This window comes from Amia ocellicauda, chromosome 4 (genome assembly GCF_036373705.1).
Source record: "Amia ocellicauda isolate fAmiCal2 chromosome 4, fAmiCal2.hap1, whole genome shotgun sequence".
Classification (NCBI taxonomy): Eukaryota; Metazoa; Chordata; class Actinopteri; order Amiiformes; family Amiidae; genus Amia; species Amia ocellicauda.
The window spans coordinates 8,990,587-9,010,358 of record NC_089853.1 but is presented as its reverse complement, the minus strand read 5'-3'; the positions used below and the strand labels follow the sequence as shown (position 1 = coordinate 9,010,358).

At 38.5% G+C, this 19,772-nt stretch overlaps 1 protein-coding gene across 3 annotated transcripts in view; it reads right to left on the bottom strand.

The window, feature by feature from the left end:
• Window positions 1-19,772, bottom strand: part of pde3b (phosphodiesterase 3B) — a 62,396-nt gene that overhangs the window by 1,139 nt on the left and 41,485 nt on the right. For 2 of the 3 annotated variants that reach the window (XM_066700890.1, XM_066700892.1), the window contains exons 2-15: window positions 15,437-15,487; window positions 11,304-11,552; window positions 10,734-10,879; window positions 8,981-9,087; window positions 7,902-8,115; window positions 7,518-7,609; window positions 6,693-6,844; window positions 5,907-6,041; window positions 5,319-5,430; window positions 5,082-5,195; window positions 2,384-2,583; window positions 1,501-1,704; window positions 1,170-1,331; window positions 723-960 (exon numbers count right to left, since the gene is read on the bottom strand). In XM_066700890.1, the coding sequence (XP_066556987.1) occupies window positions 723-960; window positions 1,170-1,331; window positions 1,501-1,704; window positions 2,384-2,583; window positions 5,082-5,195; window positions 5,319-5,430; window positions 5,907-6,041; window positions 6,693-6,844; window positions 7,518-7,609; window positions 7,902-8,115; window positions 8,981-9,087; window positions 10,734-10,879; window positions 11,304-11,552; window positions 15,437-15,487 (2,176 nt within the window). The remainder of the gene's footprint in view (window positions 1-722; window positions 961-1,169; window positions 1,332-1,500; window positions 1,705-2,383; window positions 2,584-5,081; window positions 5,196-5,318; window positions 5,431-5,906; window positions 6,042-6,692; window positions 6,845-7,517; window positions 7,610-7,901; window positions 8,116-8,980; window positions 9,088-10,733; window positions 10,880-11,303; window positions 11,553-15,436; window positions 15,488-19,772) is intronic. The other variant, XM_066700891.1, reaches the window with a different exon arrangement.

Below are 19,772 nucleotides of genomic sequence, written 5' to 3'. Positions count from 1 at the left end.
AAATGCAGTGAAAGTATGGTATCTGTAGAAATAGAAATACTGGGAACAAATGAATGTACACAACTTTTGTTTCAATCCACAAGTGGGATTCGCACAAAAAAATCTTATAGTTTTAAAACCAGATTACTTATTAAACTCTGTACTAAGCCATGAGCTCATTATGGGGATCACTTACAATGCAATTAAACCTTAACTTGGAACCAAGAAGTCAGCTCCCAGCCAAATCTCCCAGTGTTAATGATTTAGCTTGTTAGACCACATATTTTGCTGGCTAGATACAAACAGTACTTAATTTGTAAATCCGAAGGTGCCGGAACGCAAAGTGTATCACGATCAAAAAACTTGACGGGGGGAGGGGGGGATGCGACGGTAAATAAAACATAAGAGGGGGTTTGCGGCAGGATCGGCGTAAATACGTACTGGAACACAGACACTCAAAACCCAAGATCCGGAAAGATCCGGCACAAATTAAGCACTGAATACAAATTACATTATACCTAATCACACAAATCAGACCTGCAATTGTTAATGGCTTTACAGTGCTTTACATTTAGCAAAATGCAACAAAAATGCAATAATGCAAGAGTGTAAAGTGTTTTTGTTTTTAGAAACCAAGCACGGCATCTTGCATCGTGGAAAGTTCAACTGCCTCAACGGTCTCAACTGCAGGGTGAGAAACACTGCGTCAGTTTACTTGGGACAGATTTACTAATCACTCGTACTTGGTTCTAGATCATCTTCCAGGTCATCATCTTCAGTTTCAGTATCTTCTCCGTCTTCGTCCTCCTCGGAGCACTCTTCGTCAATCCAGTGTCCTGGCAGGAGGCCTGCAGCGTCGTAGGAGTTGCAGAGCGGGCCCACGATGTGAGTGATGAACGACTCCTGCAGCTTGGCCAGCTGGGGCGAGGAGCGGTCCATGAATGGGCTGATCGGTAAGCCAAGGTTTGCCTCTTCATCACCCTGAAACAATGTCCAGAAGGAAGTGACTCGAGCAGTTTAGAAACTGACAAACCACCCAGCGAGTACAACAGATGTCTGTTCATGGGCTCAAGCCATTTCTTTGAATCAATTTAATCAATTTTTGAGATAACTATATGGACTATGTTACAAAAGTCAGAGAACATGTTACATTCATAGTTTTTTCTTAATTTGAACAGTTTTACACACACCTGCTCATAAAATTCATTGACGATGCCTTCTGTCCATTTCAAGTGTAATTCCCGACCTTTCGCTGGACCATTGATGTCGGCCAGTTTAATGCACACTTGGCAGACAAGTAGGCGGTCGTTTTCATTTGTCCAGTCAATCCCTGGACTGTTCACATCATTAACCTATTTCATGCAGGAAAAAACAAAAACATGCATTTACACATCTATGTATGTACCTAACTCTGTACTCTTAATCACATTTGTTTCTACACCTATTCAGGTACAACTTCTGTTTTCAATAGCATTTTGATAATTGCTGAGAAGTTGTGCCCTTCTTGCTGTCATCACCTACCTTAGCGTTGAATTCTGCCAGGAAATCAAAATGCTTCTTTAGATCTGTGGCTAAGATGGCTTCAATCACAAGGAAACGAAAGCGTTTAAACTCCACGTGATCCAGGTTTGAAAGGAAGTTGAACTCAGGCTGGGACAGATAGAGGCTCCAAGCCGAAGCTGCGTGATGATTTTCCAGGACTGACCTGTCATTGTATAGAACAGCCTGGTGGAAAGACAATAACAAACAAAAAAACAGGTCTGAGGTTTCATCTCCAACCACTAAATCTAGCTTTTATTATTCACAACAAGGATCCAAAAGCAAGTTAAAGGAACACCACAGATGAACCAAGAAATGCCATTCACTGAAATGCTGATCACTATACCTGTATATTTTCCAAAATATTCTAATAATAAAAAAATGGCCTTACAAATTAGGGTTCAAGAGACTTCATAGAAAATGTCTACGCCCTTTTATCAGAGGATAAATACTTCTGTTTGTTCTATCTCTCTCTCAAAGAAGATCAAATGAATATACACTTTCTTCATGAATAAAATATGCTTTTAGCTGTTTGTTATTTCTGCCAGGCCTGAAATTAAACATGTCTACCAAGTTAATTAAGGTACTATGTGTATGCATGTGCATGTCTTTCAAAAGAGTTTCCGCGAAAGGTTTCATATACATTTTAAAATATATTTTTCAAAAAAATACCTTATGATTTAATGCCTGGTCAGTGAGTTACCAAACCCAAAGCCACTCGAATTAAAGCAGTTATTAAATCAAGTAAAAGTTTAAATTCACTAAACAGTAACTTCAGAACGAAAGATGGATACTTTCCACTGTTGGTGATTATAATTGCAGCTGACTGTACTGTGCATTTCAGCATGTGGTTACAAACACATACCTGGGGTGCATTAGTGGCTACAAGGAAAGCGTTGGTACGCCCAGGGTGATCGTAATCATGCATCGCAGCTGCTACATATAGTGCCATGAGTTCAAGAGCAGGAATATTCCACGAAAGGCAGCCATAGTTGTCGTCTGAGACAGAACAGCTTTTAGAAGACGCGTAGGCCACTCTGCCCGGCGAAATCCCACTGTCCGAGTCTAGCAAAATACAAAAGCGTTAATCTCATCCACACTCATATGTTTGTAATTTGAGAACAAATGCTAAAACAGAAACACAATACATATTTCAAATTTAAAAAAAAATAAGAAATGCACACACGTATATATATTTATAAATTTAGACATACACACACACACTCACACATGTGTGCACAGTAATTTTAACCTGAAAACTCCCCTAAAACTGCTTAATGGATAACACTATATTCCTGCTGTACAGAGATGATTGCTTTCAGTGCAGGATTTGGAATCCATAAATATACTGTATTCGCTCTTCCTTAAAATGGCCCGGGGCACTACACCTTTAAACTACTTATCATCTCAATAGATCGCACTGCAGCTTGAATTAGTCAAGGAGTGACTCAGGCAGGGCTCCATTAAAAAAATTAAAATAGCCATCCGCAGAGTTAAAATAAGCCTGAAACATGCTGAGCTCAGCAGCAACAACAGATCTCAATCACAATGGAGGATTTCTTATCTAATGGCAGCTACTCCTTTGGCACAAGAGGTAGATCAGTCAGCAGAGGTTTTTAAATTAATTTTCTATGGATCAAGGGTACATCAAATATCATTAACAAAAACAGACTTAGAATTTTCCGTTCTTAACCAAACTGAGCCAGCCAGACTGCATACTGCGTAACACAAGTGTCTAAAACCAAACCATGATACAAACAGGAAAATACATGAATTAAAACCCACAGGAATACGATGTATGTTTATATATGTATGCTCACATATCTTTTCAGAGTCCAGCTTAGGAGAAAAAAAACTGTATTATGGGTAATTAGTTCATTTTTTATGATGCCAACGTCAATGGTGGCAATATACACTACCGTTCAAGTTTGGGGTCACTTAGAATTTTTTTTTTTTTCATGAAAACATACATGAAATTAGTTTGAATAGGAAATACAGTCATTGAGAAGGTTAGAAATAATGATTTTTCATTTAAATAATAATTATGTCCTTCAAACTTTGCTTTCGTCAAAGAATGCTCCATTTGCAGCAATTACAGCCTTGCAGACCTTTGGCATTCTAGTTGTCAAGTTGTTGAGGTAATTCTGAAGAGATTTCACCCCATGCTTCCTGAAGCACCTCCCACTAGTTGGATTGGCTTGATGGGCACTTCTTATGTACCATACGGTCAAGCTGCTCCCACAACAGCTCAATAGGGTTGAGATCGGGTGACTGTGCTGGCCACTTATAGAGAGAATACCAGCTGACTGCTTCTTCCCTAAATAGTTCTTGCATAGTTTTGAGCTGTGCTTTGGGTCATTGTCCTGTTGTAGAAGGAAATTGGCTCCAATCAAGCTCCGTCCACAGGGTATGGCATGGCATTGCAAAATGGAGTGATAGCCTTCCTTCTTCAAGATCCCTTTTACCCTGTACAAATCTCCCACTTTACCAGCACCAAAGCACCCCCAGACCATCACATTGCCTCCACCATGCTTGACAGATGGTGTCAAGCACTCCTCCAGCATCTTTTCATTTGGTTTGCATCTCACGAATGTTCTTCTTTGTGATCCGAACACCTCAAACTTAGATTCGTCTGTACATAACACTTTTTTCCAATCTTCCTCTGTCCAGTGTCAGTGTTCTTTTGCCTTAATCTTTTTCTTCTTAATCTTAATCTTTTCTTTTTATAGGCCAGTCTGAGATATGGCTTTTTCTTTGCAACTCTGCCTAGAAGGACAGCATGCCAGAGTCGCCTCTTCACTGTTGATGTTGAGACTGGTGTTTTGCAGGTACTATTTAATGAAGCTGCCAGTTGAGGACCTGTGAGGCGTCCGTTTCTCAAACTAGACACTCTAATGTTTTTGTCTTCTTGCTCAGTTGTGCACCGGGGCCTCCCACTCCTCTTTCTATTCTGGTTAGAGCCAGTTTGCATGTTCTGTGAAGGGAGTAGTACACAACACTCTACGAGATCTTCAGTTTCAGAAGAAAGTTCTTTGTTTCTGGCCATTTTGGGCCTGTAATCGAACCCACAATTGCTGATGCTCCAGATACTCAACTAGTCTAAAGAAGGCCAGTTTTATTGCTTCATTAATCAGCACAACAGTTTTCAGCTGTGCTAACATAATTGCAAAAGGATTTTCTAATGATCAATTAGCCTTTTAAAATGACAAACACAACGTGCCATTGGAACACAGGACTGATGGTTGCTGATAATGGGCCTCTGTACGCCTTTGTAGATATTCTATTACAAATCAGCCGTTTCCAGCTGCAACAGTCATTTACAACATTAACAATGTCTACACAATCTGATGTTATTTTAATGGACAAAAAAATGCTTTTCTTTTGCAAACAAGGACATTTCTGAGTGACCCCAAACTTTTGAACGGTAGTGTATGTAATGTGCCAGCTTGTCAAATACAGAAAGCAACAAAAGCACAGCTGGAAAGAAACGTAAAAATTAATGTACAATTTGAAAGCCCAGCCCTATCAATGGTGTAGAAGGGGGCCACAAACTGAGAGGTTACCTGTGTCACTCCCAGTCACATGCTCATTGTGGATTTGCTGGAATCCAGGGATGGGCCGCGTGGTCAGGTACCACACCGCATGGAGAACGTCCGTGGCGTGAACGCGATTGTGATCTGTGTAGGGATGACATTATTCACAGCCTCAGAAACCTTGGATTTCTCCAGAGAGTCATCTTGACCAAATTACAAAGAAATGTGTCAAATATGCATGTATATGTATATGAAAATAAAACTCACAAGGAATGTCCCGGTAGCCATTCTCAAGTGCACAGAAGTAGGACATGAACTCGTGGACAGGAATCTTAAAGATTTCAAATAAACCTGTGTCCTGGAACAAGGTGTAACTAACCTGGAAATGTACACGATAAAACTGATTTTATTACATTTATATACAATTATAAACACACACACACATATATAGCTTTATAATTAAACACAAAGAGCATTCTAAATTCCTGATTCTAGTGCCCATACCAAAACAAAAACTGAATAATTGACATGACACCTAACATTGCAGTCATTGTACAGTAGTAGTAAACGCCTACATATTAAAATATCTGCAACACTGAAAAACATACACCTTTAAATTAATGTATATTCCTGCAAGAATCAACGGTTATGGAATTGGGTCACTGCTTTATCCCCTTTACATAATACTTTTTGTTTTTTTAAATTAACAAATCTAGGGCAGAGCACATGTGATGACAAGCGATATGCTGACCGTTGAATCTGACCCAAATTTCATGCTGTGAGTAAAGAACTACAGGTCATTACCCTTGATTCAAAACTACACAAAACCGAGAATGTATCTGGTATTGAACTTACAAAGCTGAGGATTCTCCCCGTTTTTCCTCCGGTTTTGTCTACCAGGTCGAAGATGGGAAAATTCCAATTGTTGATTCTCTCCATTAGAGCATCATGGTCCTCGAGCAAAGGATCCAACACAAGGTCCTGGCCAGCCTGAGGAACACAACACAAGATCTGACATTTAAGGATTCTGCAAAGCCAGGCTAAAAATGAGTACAATGAAAAAGATGATCCAGCTGCATCTACAGCCCACCACAGTGGTCTCCAGACTTAGGACAAATACTAACTACTGATATGCTGCATTTCCCAGACAAATAAAATCCTATTAATATAATGAACAAGCCCATTAATAAATCATCTTCAAAGATAAACACTTCAAAAAATAGATATATATTTGTCTCAACAATGAAAGATTGTGCCTCCTCTCCCGGGATGGGACCTTAGTGCAGGCACATCTGTGAAAAGGATTAAACAAAATAACTTCATAATGTACATCATTGAATGTACAACATAGCTCGGCTGTGCAATGTTATGACACAACTCAGCTTCCCCCCCCCACTGAACTTGTGAAAATCAAGTGCTATCTTATTCCGCTAAGCATATTTGCAATTATAATATGTAGCACAAAACTCAGCGCCCTCTGTCATTTTTATATAGAAAGTAGATGCATTAAAATAAAAGAGAATGCTTATGTTATCCACTTCACCTGGAGTGATTTTGATTAAAGTGCCTTGTTTAACAGCCCAGGGGCAAAAAAAAAAAGAAAAAAAGGCCATCGAGCAGTGTAACCCGTTATTATCCTACCTCGGTCTCCTGACACAGCTGGGCCTGAGTTGGCTGTTGCTCTGTGTCAGTGTCGTTCGTGTTGCCCGGCTCTCTTATGACCGGACACTGTTCCCGCTGCGTTTCTCCGTCTCTCTCGAGAGCAACATCTCTTGTGCTGTCAGTTACTTCAGCTGTGCAAAGAAAGACATGTGGCCTTGGAACTTGGGCTGAAACGTTAATTCATGTATTTATTTATATATTAATATATTAATTGTACCATAAGGATATGCTGCCCAGTCCGTCAGAGATCCCCAGTTTTCTACTACTTGGTGCCTCTAACCCAACCAATTTAGTCATTTGTTACAGTGATAGATTTCACACGTCCCCTCAAAACCTTTTAAAACATTACTGTGGAAATCACTACTTCAAAATATTCAGTTTGCATTACAGAAGAATCTGACCCCACCAAATACGTAATTTATATACTGTATGTTATTGATATTCTCTATAGCACTCAGGTCTCAAATGCACACAACAGAGGAATTATAAAAACAGTGGTCTGTGTTTTATATAAACAGAAACTAAATCACAAAATATACATTACCAGTGCAAAAGCACTAAGAAACTATAGCACGGCCTCTTTAACTTTGACCAGCCTTTGCATGATTTAGCTGCCTCCCACAGTACACTGCTCCCAGTCCCAGACTGTGTTAAACTCCTGCTCCTGATCAGTTTCCAAGACCCGCAGTTTGGCCATTCAGGCACTTTCATATGTCATGTTTAATTTCAGGTCAAGATTAAACTTGTCCTTTTCAGGAAATGGCTGGTCTGAGATCATAGTATTAATGGGCCTTGAAACCTTACCTGGTCGCCTGCGCTGAAATTCTGCAGTAGACAGTAAATTACCTTCTGCGCACTCGGCACTGGGAATTGTTTTCAAGATCTGACGCCCACAACTGAAACATAATAGAATTAAAGATGTGAGAAAGCAGATACAGAATACATCTGGTGGTTACAATAAATGTACCAAGGAGGTGAATTTCACATCAAAAAGGTATAAAAGAGTATATATAATTGTTAATCTCCATTTGTCAGCTGTTTGGGGGGTGAAAACCTGACAACACATCTCAGGGTAAAAACACCCAGCTAAGAAGAGTGAATTTCTCTGGAAGGGACGGTCTTTGATCAGCTTGTCCCGAGTGTTGAGGGCCACAGTTGAGGTTGTGAGGGCCACAATGGAGGTCGTACCTGGTGCAGACAGGAATGCTGGAAGTCCTGATCTGCGGCTGGAAGTCTGGGGAGCTCAGTGTGTATCCCAGGGGCTTGTGCAGGTTGACACTGGGCTTGGTGAGAAAATCGGCCGTGTCGGGGAACTCCACAGGGGAGCGCATCACCGAGGGCCCAACGCCTGCAGTTGGGCTGTGGCTCGGGGAGTTCACTGGGCTCAGGCTGGGGGATGTGCCTGAAAGCACAGATACAGAAGTGTAAAAATCCTCTCTGCATACATATCAATGCATATCGACCAGTTTAGGCATTTGTGATAACAGGAAGATGTTATCAATCATATATATTTTATTTATGTGTGACATCAAGTGAAAATGTTAAAATGGCAATGGACCAGACACACTGCAAAAATAACAGACCAAAGACAGATAAAAGAAGCTAAAGACTGGATCCCAAGAGAGGAAAAAAGACCTAGAAGATGGCCACATAAAAGATCGGAAGATCAAATAAGCAGAATTGCTGGTGTGACCTGGAAAAGGCCTTCATCCAGTCGATCAATAAAGGCTGATGATGATGATACATAGGCTATATATATATATATACACACATATATATATATATATATATATATATATATATATATATATATATATATATATATATATATACACACACACACACATAGTTATCTGTCTGAGCCTCAGTGTAATATCTCTTAAATTGTGCTGAACACCTCTGTGAAGACTAGGTACAATGTCTATGTCAGATTATTTCCCATGTTGGTCAAGGAAGAAAGTACAGTACAGATATTGTGCAGCTGGCAGTGAAGAAGAGTCTCTCTGGAGTCATTCCTATAGTCAGGACAGCACACCATTAATTAGAACATCTCCTCTTCTCAAGAGCGAATCAAATCATTCATAAGGCCTGTTCTTTGGTCTACATTACATATTTACAGCTATTTTTCAGTCACTTTTCAACTAAAGCAGCAGCATTCAAACAGATATTGTTTGGCAAGAGTTTCACTGCTGTGGAGGGAGGGACCACAAAGCCTACTGTGTGCCCGGCTGTAGGACTGTCGATTGAAATGGCGGTCCTGTCCATACCTGCTCTCCGGGGACCCATATGATATGTCAGCGTCACAGAGGAGGATCTCTGCTTTGGGATTGTCAGGAGATTTGCATTTGAAGGTCCATTTGGCTGGGACCCTTGGCTTAAAAAAACAACAACAAAACAAAACACAAAAAGAAGGAAATCAGTTTATGCAATTCCTTAAGTTGGACTCAGTTAAACATAACCATGTACACTGATCATTCCTAGAGTTCAACCACCATCTTGCTCTGGTCTTATCACTTTATTGAAGCCTACATTGGAACAATGCAAGAGACCACTTCCAATTCATACATCAGAAAAATAATTTAATGAAGTTGGCCTGAGCAAGGCCCTTAACTCTGTGTCCTTTAATTAAGACTGGTTTATTTTTTAATGGGTTTCAACATAAAGAGACTGATAATTTAAATTACATTTCAGGCCCTATTTTGGTCCACATAAAAGCATATAAGGAAATGGTCAGTCAAAAGCACAAATGGATCTAAAGCTATTAGAATATGTTAGTAAGAGGCTGATAACTATATTAAATTACATATCCAAACAATATATATATCATACATGTAAAGGAAATACTTTTCATGTCATCAACAGTGGGACCAGGTATTAACTAATTGAATCAAGTTTCATAAACTAAGAGAATAGTAATACAAATACCTTGATTCAATTCTGATAATTAGAACACATTAAGGAGAAGCAGAATATTTTTTCACTGCATGAATAGTGTTCTTTAATTATTATTATTATTATTATCACTGAATTTACAAATACTGCATTCGGTATGAATTATGTGAGATTATACTGAATATCAAACATTATCCAATAAAAATATACTGCTAGAAATAATGACATCAACAGAATTACCTTTATAACAGATTCTCAGCATGTGTAAACAAGGAAGAGCTTCAGACGTCATGCAAAATCAGCTCTTATGCTTCATAATAAAATACAAGTTATGGAAAATCTCCTAACTGAAAAGTTTTCAATCCATTTCATCAAAGTAATTGCTTTAAAAAAACACAAATGTACAAGAGCTGCCTAACCATCCCTCCAGAGACTAAGAATCATAGAACATTATTTTTAGAGAAGGCCAAGTGAGTCATCTAAGCATTTTGCAGCCACTAAGGTATTTTATGATCATGGTTTGTGAAGCATTACTTTTTTCTTCTGTTAAAAGTCTGCCATCTAGTGGGAGAATGAAGCATTGCGTATTGTGTTGCAAAAGAGGAATCTCGAGATCACTCCTGTGATTTAATTCAAACATATACGAATGCCTGGAGTGTATAGTTATCCTTCGAGATACGCCAGGGTTGCGTTCCTGGGAAACGTGAATATGAGAACCACACAACTCGAGGAGCATTATTACATAGCAAACAATATGTGTTACTCTGACACCATATTTTATACACCCCTATTACACTAATAGGTAACAAAATGAAAGAGTTACAAACTCATATACAGTGAATATTTATTCAACAATATAACATAAAAAGACGTATTAAATATATTTATGTATTAGAACAAACGCGTGGTGGCATATATATGCGAATGTCACACATTTCAAAATTAATTCTCCTGCTTGGATGTCCATTTATAATTCACGTTGAAGTGAAAATGTCATATCTCGAATCTGTGTATCTCGAGGGATTGCTGTATCTATAAATTGTTCTTTCCATATCTATTTGAAACCCACTGAGACAGTGTACGTATTCAGAACCCCCTCACAGTTCAGGTAGTGAATATGTTGCTCACCTTGTAGTAGTAAATTCTTGATGAGGTCTTTTTCCATTATTGCGTTCCCACCGGGATGTTGTGGACTCCAGAGGTGGTAAGGTGGAGGAGGTCGCCGAGCTCCGGCGCAGCTGTGGGGTGGGCAGACTGTTCCTGCTGCTCATCCCCTGAGTCGAGGAAACAACAACAAACCCCTGACCTTATTAACCCGCAAACACCAGCCAACTAAAAAGCTTAAAAAGCTTGTGGCCAGAGCTAAGAACACAAATGGATCTTCTCCCAGTGGTTTGAACCTGCAAATTAAACTACAGCACTTACAAGAAACCTTAATGTATTCACTGGATTTTCTGCAAACAATTTATAATAATGGACTGCCAGTTAGTTCTGTCTGCCCTGCTAATTCACGTACGTCAGGCAACTTATAACAATAGTTTCAGATATTATTCTTTAACAGTAGAACTTTCACCCAATGGTGCACAACCTCAAGACCTCTAATGCACAACACAGGTATGTGAGAATATAGTATAAACAAAGTGACAACCACTCTGGTTCGGGCAGGACTCGGCTCTGAATGGCAGCATGACCTCCCACCTTATGAAGCTTCCTTTCTCCTTTCTCTGAGGGATCGTCCATTTCGGTGCATGGGTAGAACCCCGGGAAGGGTGTGAATGGGTTGACGCGGGGCCGACATGACCCCGAGAACGTCCCCATCAAGCTGCTGACGCTGCGCAGTGAAGAGATGACTTGAGGAGACAGAGAGGAGTCCATTAGCAAGTCTGACACCAGATTACGAGCTTCATTGATGACCGAGAGATCCACTCCATTCCCACTCCCAGCACCCTGCCATAAAACAGACAAAACAAAAAAAAAAAAACTGTTAGTTAATAATTTTGTATATACACACAATAGCTCATCAGTAGCTAAAATAACATCAGGCAGTCTAAGATTAGTAAAGACAGACTGTGAAACTAGGCAATAGCTTCTCTGTATATTCATTTACTTTAACAACCACAGAATATTAGTTTGAAATTGCAAAGGAAAAATTTAACACAATGCAACCTATAAATAGGGCATACGTCTCTGAGAGATGGCCCCTTTTCAGATCTGTTTTATGGAATCTGAAGATAATGCTACTTCAAGCAAGTTGCTCAATTCATGAGGTGATATGATATCTCACAGGTCAGTAAATTAAAGCAAAGAGAAGTGCTTCAGCTGCTGTTTTGTCCCATTTGGTGTGTGATTCATAGCAATCAATCCAGGCACAGGCAAGGCTTAATGAAGAATATGTAAGTATTCCTGCAAACTACCTTCCCCCAATTGTATAGGTAAGTGTGTGGATATTCATGCCTCCCTGTGTGCGACACGGGCTAGTGCAGGCTGACTTGTGAAACTGCTTCTTACAAGACACTTGAGCAAATAGAGATATTGGTTAATTGCTCAGGATGTGTGACACTATCACACGGAGAAGGACATCATATTTTGTAGATTTTCAGTTTCCACTGGAGTTGGGACACATAAGAGCTGTCAAAGACCTAGCTTAAAAGCTAACACGGAGCATGCGAGTGCAGGGCTGCCCGGACCTTTTAAGAGAAAAGTCTTTGTCTTTTTTGGTTTTTGGTTGTTGTTTATTCCAGTATTAATCTACACTCACCTAAAGGATTATTAGGAACACCTGTTCAATTTCTCATTAATGCAATTATCTAACCAACCAATCACATGGCAGTTGCTTCAATGCATTTAGGGGTGTGGTCCTGGTCAAGACAATCTCCTGAACTCCAAACTGAATGGCTGAATGGGAAAGAAAGGTGATTTAAGCAATTTTGAGCGTGGCATGGTTGTTGGTGCCAGACAGGCCGGTCTGAGTATTTCACAATCTGCTCACTTACTGGGATTTTCACGCACAACCATTTCTAGGGTTTACAAAGAATGGTGTGAAAAGGGAAAAACATCCAGTATGCGGCAGTCCTGTGGGCGAAAATGCCTTGTTGATGCTAGAGGTCAGAGGAGAATGGGCCGACTGATTCAAGCTGATAGAAGAGCAACTTTGACTGAAATAACCACTCGTTACAACCGAGGTATGCAGCAAAGCATTTGTGAAGCCACAACACGTACAACCTTGAGGCGGATGGGCTACAACAGCAGAAGACCCCACCGGGTACCACTCATCTCCACTACAAATAGGAAAAAGAGGCTACAATTTGCACAAGCTCACCAAAATTGGACAGTTGAAGACTGGAAAAATGTTGCCTGGTCTGATGAGTCTCGATTTCTGTTGAGACATTCAGATGGTAGAGTCAGAATTTGGCGTAAACAGAATGAGAACATGGATCCATCATGCCTTGTTACCACTGTGCAGGCTGGTGGTGGTGGTGTAATGGTGTGGGGGATGTTTTCTTGGCACACTTTAGGCCCCTTAGTGCCAATTGGGCATTGTTTAAATGCCACGGCCTACCTGAGCATTGTTTCTGACCATGTCCATCCCTTTATGACCACCATGTACCCATCCTCTGATGGCTACTTCCAGCAGGATAATGCACCATGTCACAAAGGTCGAATCATTTCAAATTGGTTTCTTGAACATGACAATGAGTTCACTGTACTAAACTGGCCCCCACAGTCACCAGATCTCAACCCAATAGAGCATCTTTGGGATGTGGTGGAACGGGAGCTTCGTGCCCTGGATGTGCATCCCACAAATCTCCATCAACTGCAAGATGCTATCCTATCAATATGGGCCAACATTTCTAAAGAATGCTTTCAGCACCTTGTTGAATCAATGCCACGTACAATTAAGGCAGTTCTGAAGGCGAAAGGGGGTCAAACACAGTATTAGTATGGTGTTCCTAATAATCCTTTAGGTGAGTGTATATCAGATCGTTCAACCAACAAATTAAGAAGCTTGCGGCATTAAAGAATTATAATCTGTGACAAATGTTTGACTTTGTGATCTTGTTGCTGAGTTTTGGATCACTTAAAAGCACAATATCTACATTCATCTAGCATTTTAGTGTCCATTATTTATTTATTTATTTATTTATTTCTTGGCAGATGCCCTTATCCAGGGTGACTTACAATCCATCTGTGGTGTCTCATCTGTGACACAATCAACACAAAGCTTGATCCTGGGAGGTTGGTGATAATTGTGTGCTCTGACTGTCCATTTTTGTGACGATTGTGATAATTGTTAGACTGCTCTGGCCATTCACACTGAGCAACTGAGTACAGGCAGACAGGATTAATCTAGGGGGGTGTCATTTTTATCTCAATCTTGAACCTTTTTCTTTGTTAAAACACACACAGAGGTTCAACCAATTTATATAGATGATCCTAGAAAATGCAGCCTCTAACCTCCTTTTAAAAACAATATCAAATAAACTGTACAACAAAAACTAGAAAAGAAACATACACACACTTTAATTCATTCCATTTCATTAAAAAATAAATCCGCTGAGTCTCTCATCTCCTATTTTATAAAAGGGGAAGTGTTTATTTATTACGGCCCCATATTAAACATTCAAAGCATGCAGTTCCCCAGAACGTGATCTCACAAAGTGTGCTCATAAAAATAAAGCAGGCAATAGTTTTACAGCCAGCATTTAGATTGATCAGTTTGTGACAGATCGGAGGCGTCACGCGTCGCAGCCCGCGCTACCAAGTGACGCTGCCTTTACGCACGGTCTCCAGTGCCCTGCTAATTAATTTAACCACTTCCGAGATGCTCCCATGTCAGACTTTAAACCTGGATTTGTCAAAGATGAGGAGGAAAGTACACAGTGCTGTTCATTAAAAAAGGCTATAAAAATGACCTGAGCTGCAGATGATTGCACATGCATTACAGTTCGTCCTGTTTTTGTTTCACCTACATTGTTAACACAGTGCTTACTGGATGTCTGAGGTGTTAATTTTATAGCTATGATGTCAGTAGATGGATCCAGAATCATGTCCAGCTGTAGATTATGTAAAAAATCACCTGTACAAAATGGTAGTTATTTTAAGGAGTACCTTTGTGTAATTATTTATGAAAAAAATATTTTACATATTAAAATGGTTGAAGCATCCTTATACTACTCATTGTGTACAGATACACACACAGACATACTTACATACATAAACACACACACATATATATAATGCATTTTTAAATTGTGAATATTTGAGCATTCTGTTGGAAATGGAGACATCTAGGGTTCTTACAAAGCTATAGCAAATAAAAGTTCTATACACTAGTAAGACGAGTCCAAGTGGTTTGTTGATCTTGAAAATGTTTCTACATGCATTAGTTAAAAAAAGTTTGGGATTCGTTCTGCAGTTTCTAAATTGTGTGCTTATCTGCAATGTGGTCATTTGCTGCCTGTAAATGATCTGCAAGTGTACTTCGATTTTAGCTGTCTTGACCACAGTTCAAGGACGGTTTTGCCAGTTTGTCAGTTGGCTAGTTTGGAATTTCACGTTATAATTGTTCAAGCACATTACTGCCTGAACAGCCATGTGTGTGATACTGTTAGCAATGTGGTCATAGTTTGGTTCAAAGACCAAATATAGACAGTTGCACCTAATTTGTGAGCTTGTTTGCGAGCGGAGATGTGTGACACAAAACCAAATGTAAGAACAAATGTGTTTCTTGGTTACCTACATTATGTTTCACAATTTCAAAGAGGTTCAGACTGTGAAAAACAAATGCTTAAGAGTTTATAGTGGGGATGCAAACTCACAGCTGAACTTACCTGATACTGAGGTTTATACCATTGCTTCAGGTCCCAGTCCCAAAGAATCATCTGTCAAAGAGAAAGGCAGATAATTGAGGTAAAGCCTAACATACTATGGGCCTCCATTATGGACTTGAGCTTGCTAGGATTGTGTGATGGAATAGGATGTAATTGTTCAGCATTGTGTCATTGCCATGTCTTTAACAGGGTGTACAAGTTGGGCAGTGTGAAAGAGGAAGCTAATCCTCTCTTACATTGTTTACAGTGCAAGGCTGATACTATGCTATAGAAAAGTACATGGTGTAATAAATATCTGTACACTATATATAGCCACACAGAAACCAACACACTTTCAAAAATTACAACACTCCCCTCTCCCCAACCTAATTTGCATAATTCCATTTTCTATATTTGATGGTGCCATAATTCATAATTTCTAATTATTTTTCCTTTAATATTCCAGGATTTCTACCAAAAGATATTTAGTGAAAACAAATGGAACTTGCAGATTTTTGCATTTATATTGACTTTCTGGCAGAGAATTCAATATGTAATTTATTTATTATTTTGTTTTAAAGTTTAAACAAAAAAAACAAAAACAAAATCAGCTTTATATAGCTTAATTTCTCTGATAATACAGCAGCAAATATAAAAAATCTAAATAGAGGCACATAGAAAAACATATAGGCCTAAATTACAAAGCAGTAACAGACAAAAAAAAAAAGTAGTAGAAATAATTGATATACTGGTATATATAAATTATTTTAGTCTGAATGTATTATGATTTGTCACTGTGACATTCACTGTGCTACACACGTTAATGGCTGTTGTACATATTAAGGAACTTTCCAGCAAACCGCAATGTTTATAGCATAGAATTGTAATTTTACAGAACAATAGATCAAGATCAAGGTCTCTAAGTTTATGATGGAAGCTGAACACACAGCGGCGGAAGGTGGAATGCCGTACAGTAAGGAACAGTTCATCTATGTGTTTTCACACTCGCTCTTTCACTTCGATTTTGCTTGGCAGAGGCATGTGTAAAGTGAGTGACAGACTGCGAGGGAGCAAAGATCTCTTATCTATCACGCGACCAAACGAAAAGCAAACCAAACAGCAGACAGATTCTCCCACGCTGACAGCACGCCTGCTTGTGCTAAGTCCAGCTTTTCCAGGCAAACATCAAAGAACTTTACTGACCAGCAGCCAAATGTACATCTGCTAAGTCTGAGCATGGACACTTTTAACTGGTTGGAAGTCCAAAGGTCAGTTAGGTCATATTTCTAAACACCACAGTGAGTGACTGCTATAATCCTTTTTTATTCTTGCCATAAAAAATGAAGACCTGGTTAAAATTGTTTGACCTCACTGATACACAGTAGCTTTGTCACAATTCCCTTCTACAGTGCACATATTAATGCGTATCTGTCTTTTGAAATAACAATTACCTGTTTTTTAACCTGTTCAGTATGCTGATTAATGAAAGTGAATAAAAGGAAATGGAAATATAAACATACATACTTGTGTTGTGGGCAGCAGCATTTAGAAGGAAGGGAGTTCAAGGAAAGAAACAGCTCTGAGGAGAACATTTGTTTTCCTTCCATCCAGAGTAGAGCACAGGATATATCAGACAAGTCAACTAAGGCCAACACAAATATTAATGATCTGTTTGTATTTATATGTTGAACTTTCTAGGATTTCATTGGTACCATGATAATTTCTGCATCATGACAAGCACAGAATTAAAAACAGAAACTGAAGAAAGTTTGGTCATGATACATTTTTGGGAGAAATTCTGTTTTGATCACTATAATGTAAGCTGTCTTGTGCATGCACTACAGGGAGATGAAAAGTCGGAGTCTCACAATGTGAAACATGCCATGATTCAGGTTTAGGGCTATAAGCTAGAAGTTCATACTTCAAATGAATTTCTACAATTACATGCCGTTTCATATGTGGCAAAAAAGCTGAAAAGTGCTTTCTAACTATTCAATAAGCTTTGTGGTGAATACTGGATGAGTGACTCTCCATTACAAGGCGTTGTGCCACGGGGAGGAGTGAAGCCAGGACACAGACCTAAAGAGCAAAGGTCAAACCTGGACTTGAGTTCAGTCGATTGTCACCCATCTGCTATTGATTACTATAGTGTATGGTTTATTATTTTTCTTAAAAATAAAAAAGACTCAGGCTGAATCAGCAAACATTGATACATAAGTATAGTCTAATAAAGAAAATGTATGAATTGTTTTGTTTACGAATCCTTGTTTTTTTTATTTCAATTGAAGGGTGTTCATATTTGAACTATTACTGTGTGTTCTTTGCTTCTCTACCTCCATACATCTGTCCATGACCCAAATAGTACAGTGAAACGCACATAACAATATTTCACTATACACTATATTCAAGTGAGTTATCTCCAGAACTTTCCTTGCATGTATTAAGCTAAACTTTCAAAAGACTACATTCTATTTCTTTTCACATTGACTACTGCGCTAAACTTTTTAGTTGAACAAGATGAAAAGCCACACTTACGCTTTTGCACAAAAAACATAGAAAACCACGGAAACCACACTGAAACGTCAACAACAGGGTTGTGAGATCTTATCAGGCATAATTACGTCAATTGGGTTTATTTTCACGTTATCTGTGCAGACAGAAAACTCTCAAAACATGAGGCCTCTCAAACAGTGCTGGTATTATGCTTCACAAAAGAAAGGCCAAATGCTTTGACTTTTTTAACATGCTTTTTTTTTTATATACTTTTGATGTCTGAAATTTAAAAGATTCTCATTGAAGGCTGCAGAAACGGACGTCCTCGTGAATTAATGTGAAGAATAATTCAAGACTTTGTGTATCGAGCAGTTTCACACTCATGAGACTATGTTTTATTGATGTATTTTTCTAAATGTTACAGAAACATACGAGACAGAAATGTACACTGTGAACTGTACTAAACTAAAGCATATCAGCTTTAAGAAATGGATTAGGCCTATAATGTATATGACTAATTATACAGAACAGCATTTTTTTTTCTTCACACAGGATTTATTTAATTTTGTAAAAACACAGGACGATTGTAAGGCACATAAATATTTTAACCTACTAATGAAAGTCTTTTAAAACAAGTCTTATGCAACAAGGTATTTTATTCTAAACACTACCACAAGATGGCATACAATGTCTAAAGGGAAATGGAGATACGGTACTATGTTCTGTCTCCATCCCGACAGCCTTTTCAAACGAAAAGCATTAAAACATAACAGCTTCAAAGAACACCTATCATCATGTTTTTGCTGTTTCTGCATATTTATTAATTGCATTGATTTATTTTTGTCAAAACATCATCAAATCATATTTTATTTTTGTAAATTCAGTAGTGTCTTTAAAAAAAAACATCCCTGTACCCTGTCTTGTGAGACCATTCATTCTGCTTGTTCTAATTTTCCATAAACATTAAATTAAATACATTTTAAGAATAACAAAAAAACTGAAAATTCCAAATACAAAAAAAAAGGACTTAATGGTGAATTTCTGTTTAGACACTGAGTTTTTAATTTGCAGATTGCTACGGTCTGTCATTTAGGAGATGGTCATTTAGCATGTAAACTCCTTAGCCTCCCTAATATTTACAGTATGTTAATTGTGCATCATTACATAACTATAGGAGTATAAAATAAATATTCCAGTAAATTATATGTATGATTGAAATGGAGGATTTCAATCTATAGCCTACAATTAGTCTCAACGACATGGATCTAATGTCCATATCCAAAACATATGTTCCTGTTCTACATAAACTGTAGCCACTCACTGCCCACTTGTGGCAAAGCTCCATACATATGAAAAATTAATTCAAGAAAATGTTTATATATTTTTTCCCTCTTCTTACTGATAAACATCCCAAATACACTGTCCAGAATATGTCTCATCTTACAATTGTCTCTAAAGCAGTGAGTCAAGTGCAAGTTAATGCACAGAATAAAGCTCTTGAACAATGTGTTCCCTTGAATGAAAAGCACACACTTCATTTGTTAGATTTCTTTCTGTCCTGATCATTCATGTAACTTTTACAAAATATGCACACTTACATGCATACTTAGACAATGATGAAATACAACAACTGTTGTGTTGAATGAACAACATACCTCGAATTACACCCTAAACAGTTTGACCACCCACTGTTTATGCTTGTCCTTTTATTTTTCAAAGTGAATCAAAAGTCAGTTAAAACATTTGTCATGTGCTATTTCAGTTGTGTAGATCCATAAAAAAGCAGTCGTTTTTTTTTTGTTTTTTTTTAGATTAGATGAGGTTTCATTGATCAAATGAAAATGATTGGTTTTGCGATCAGCAT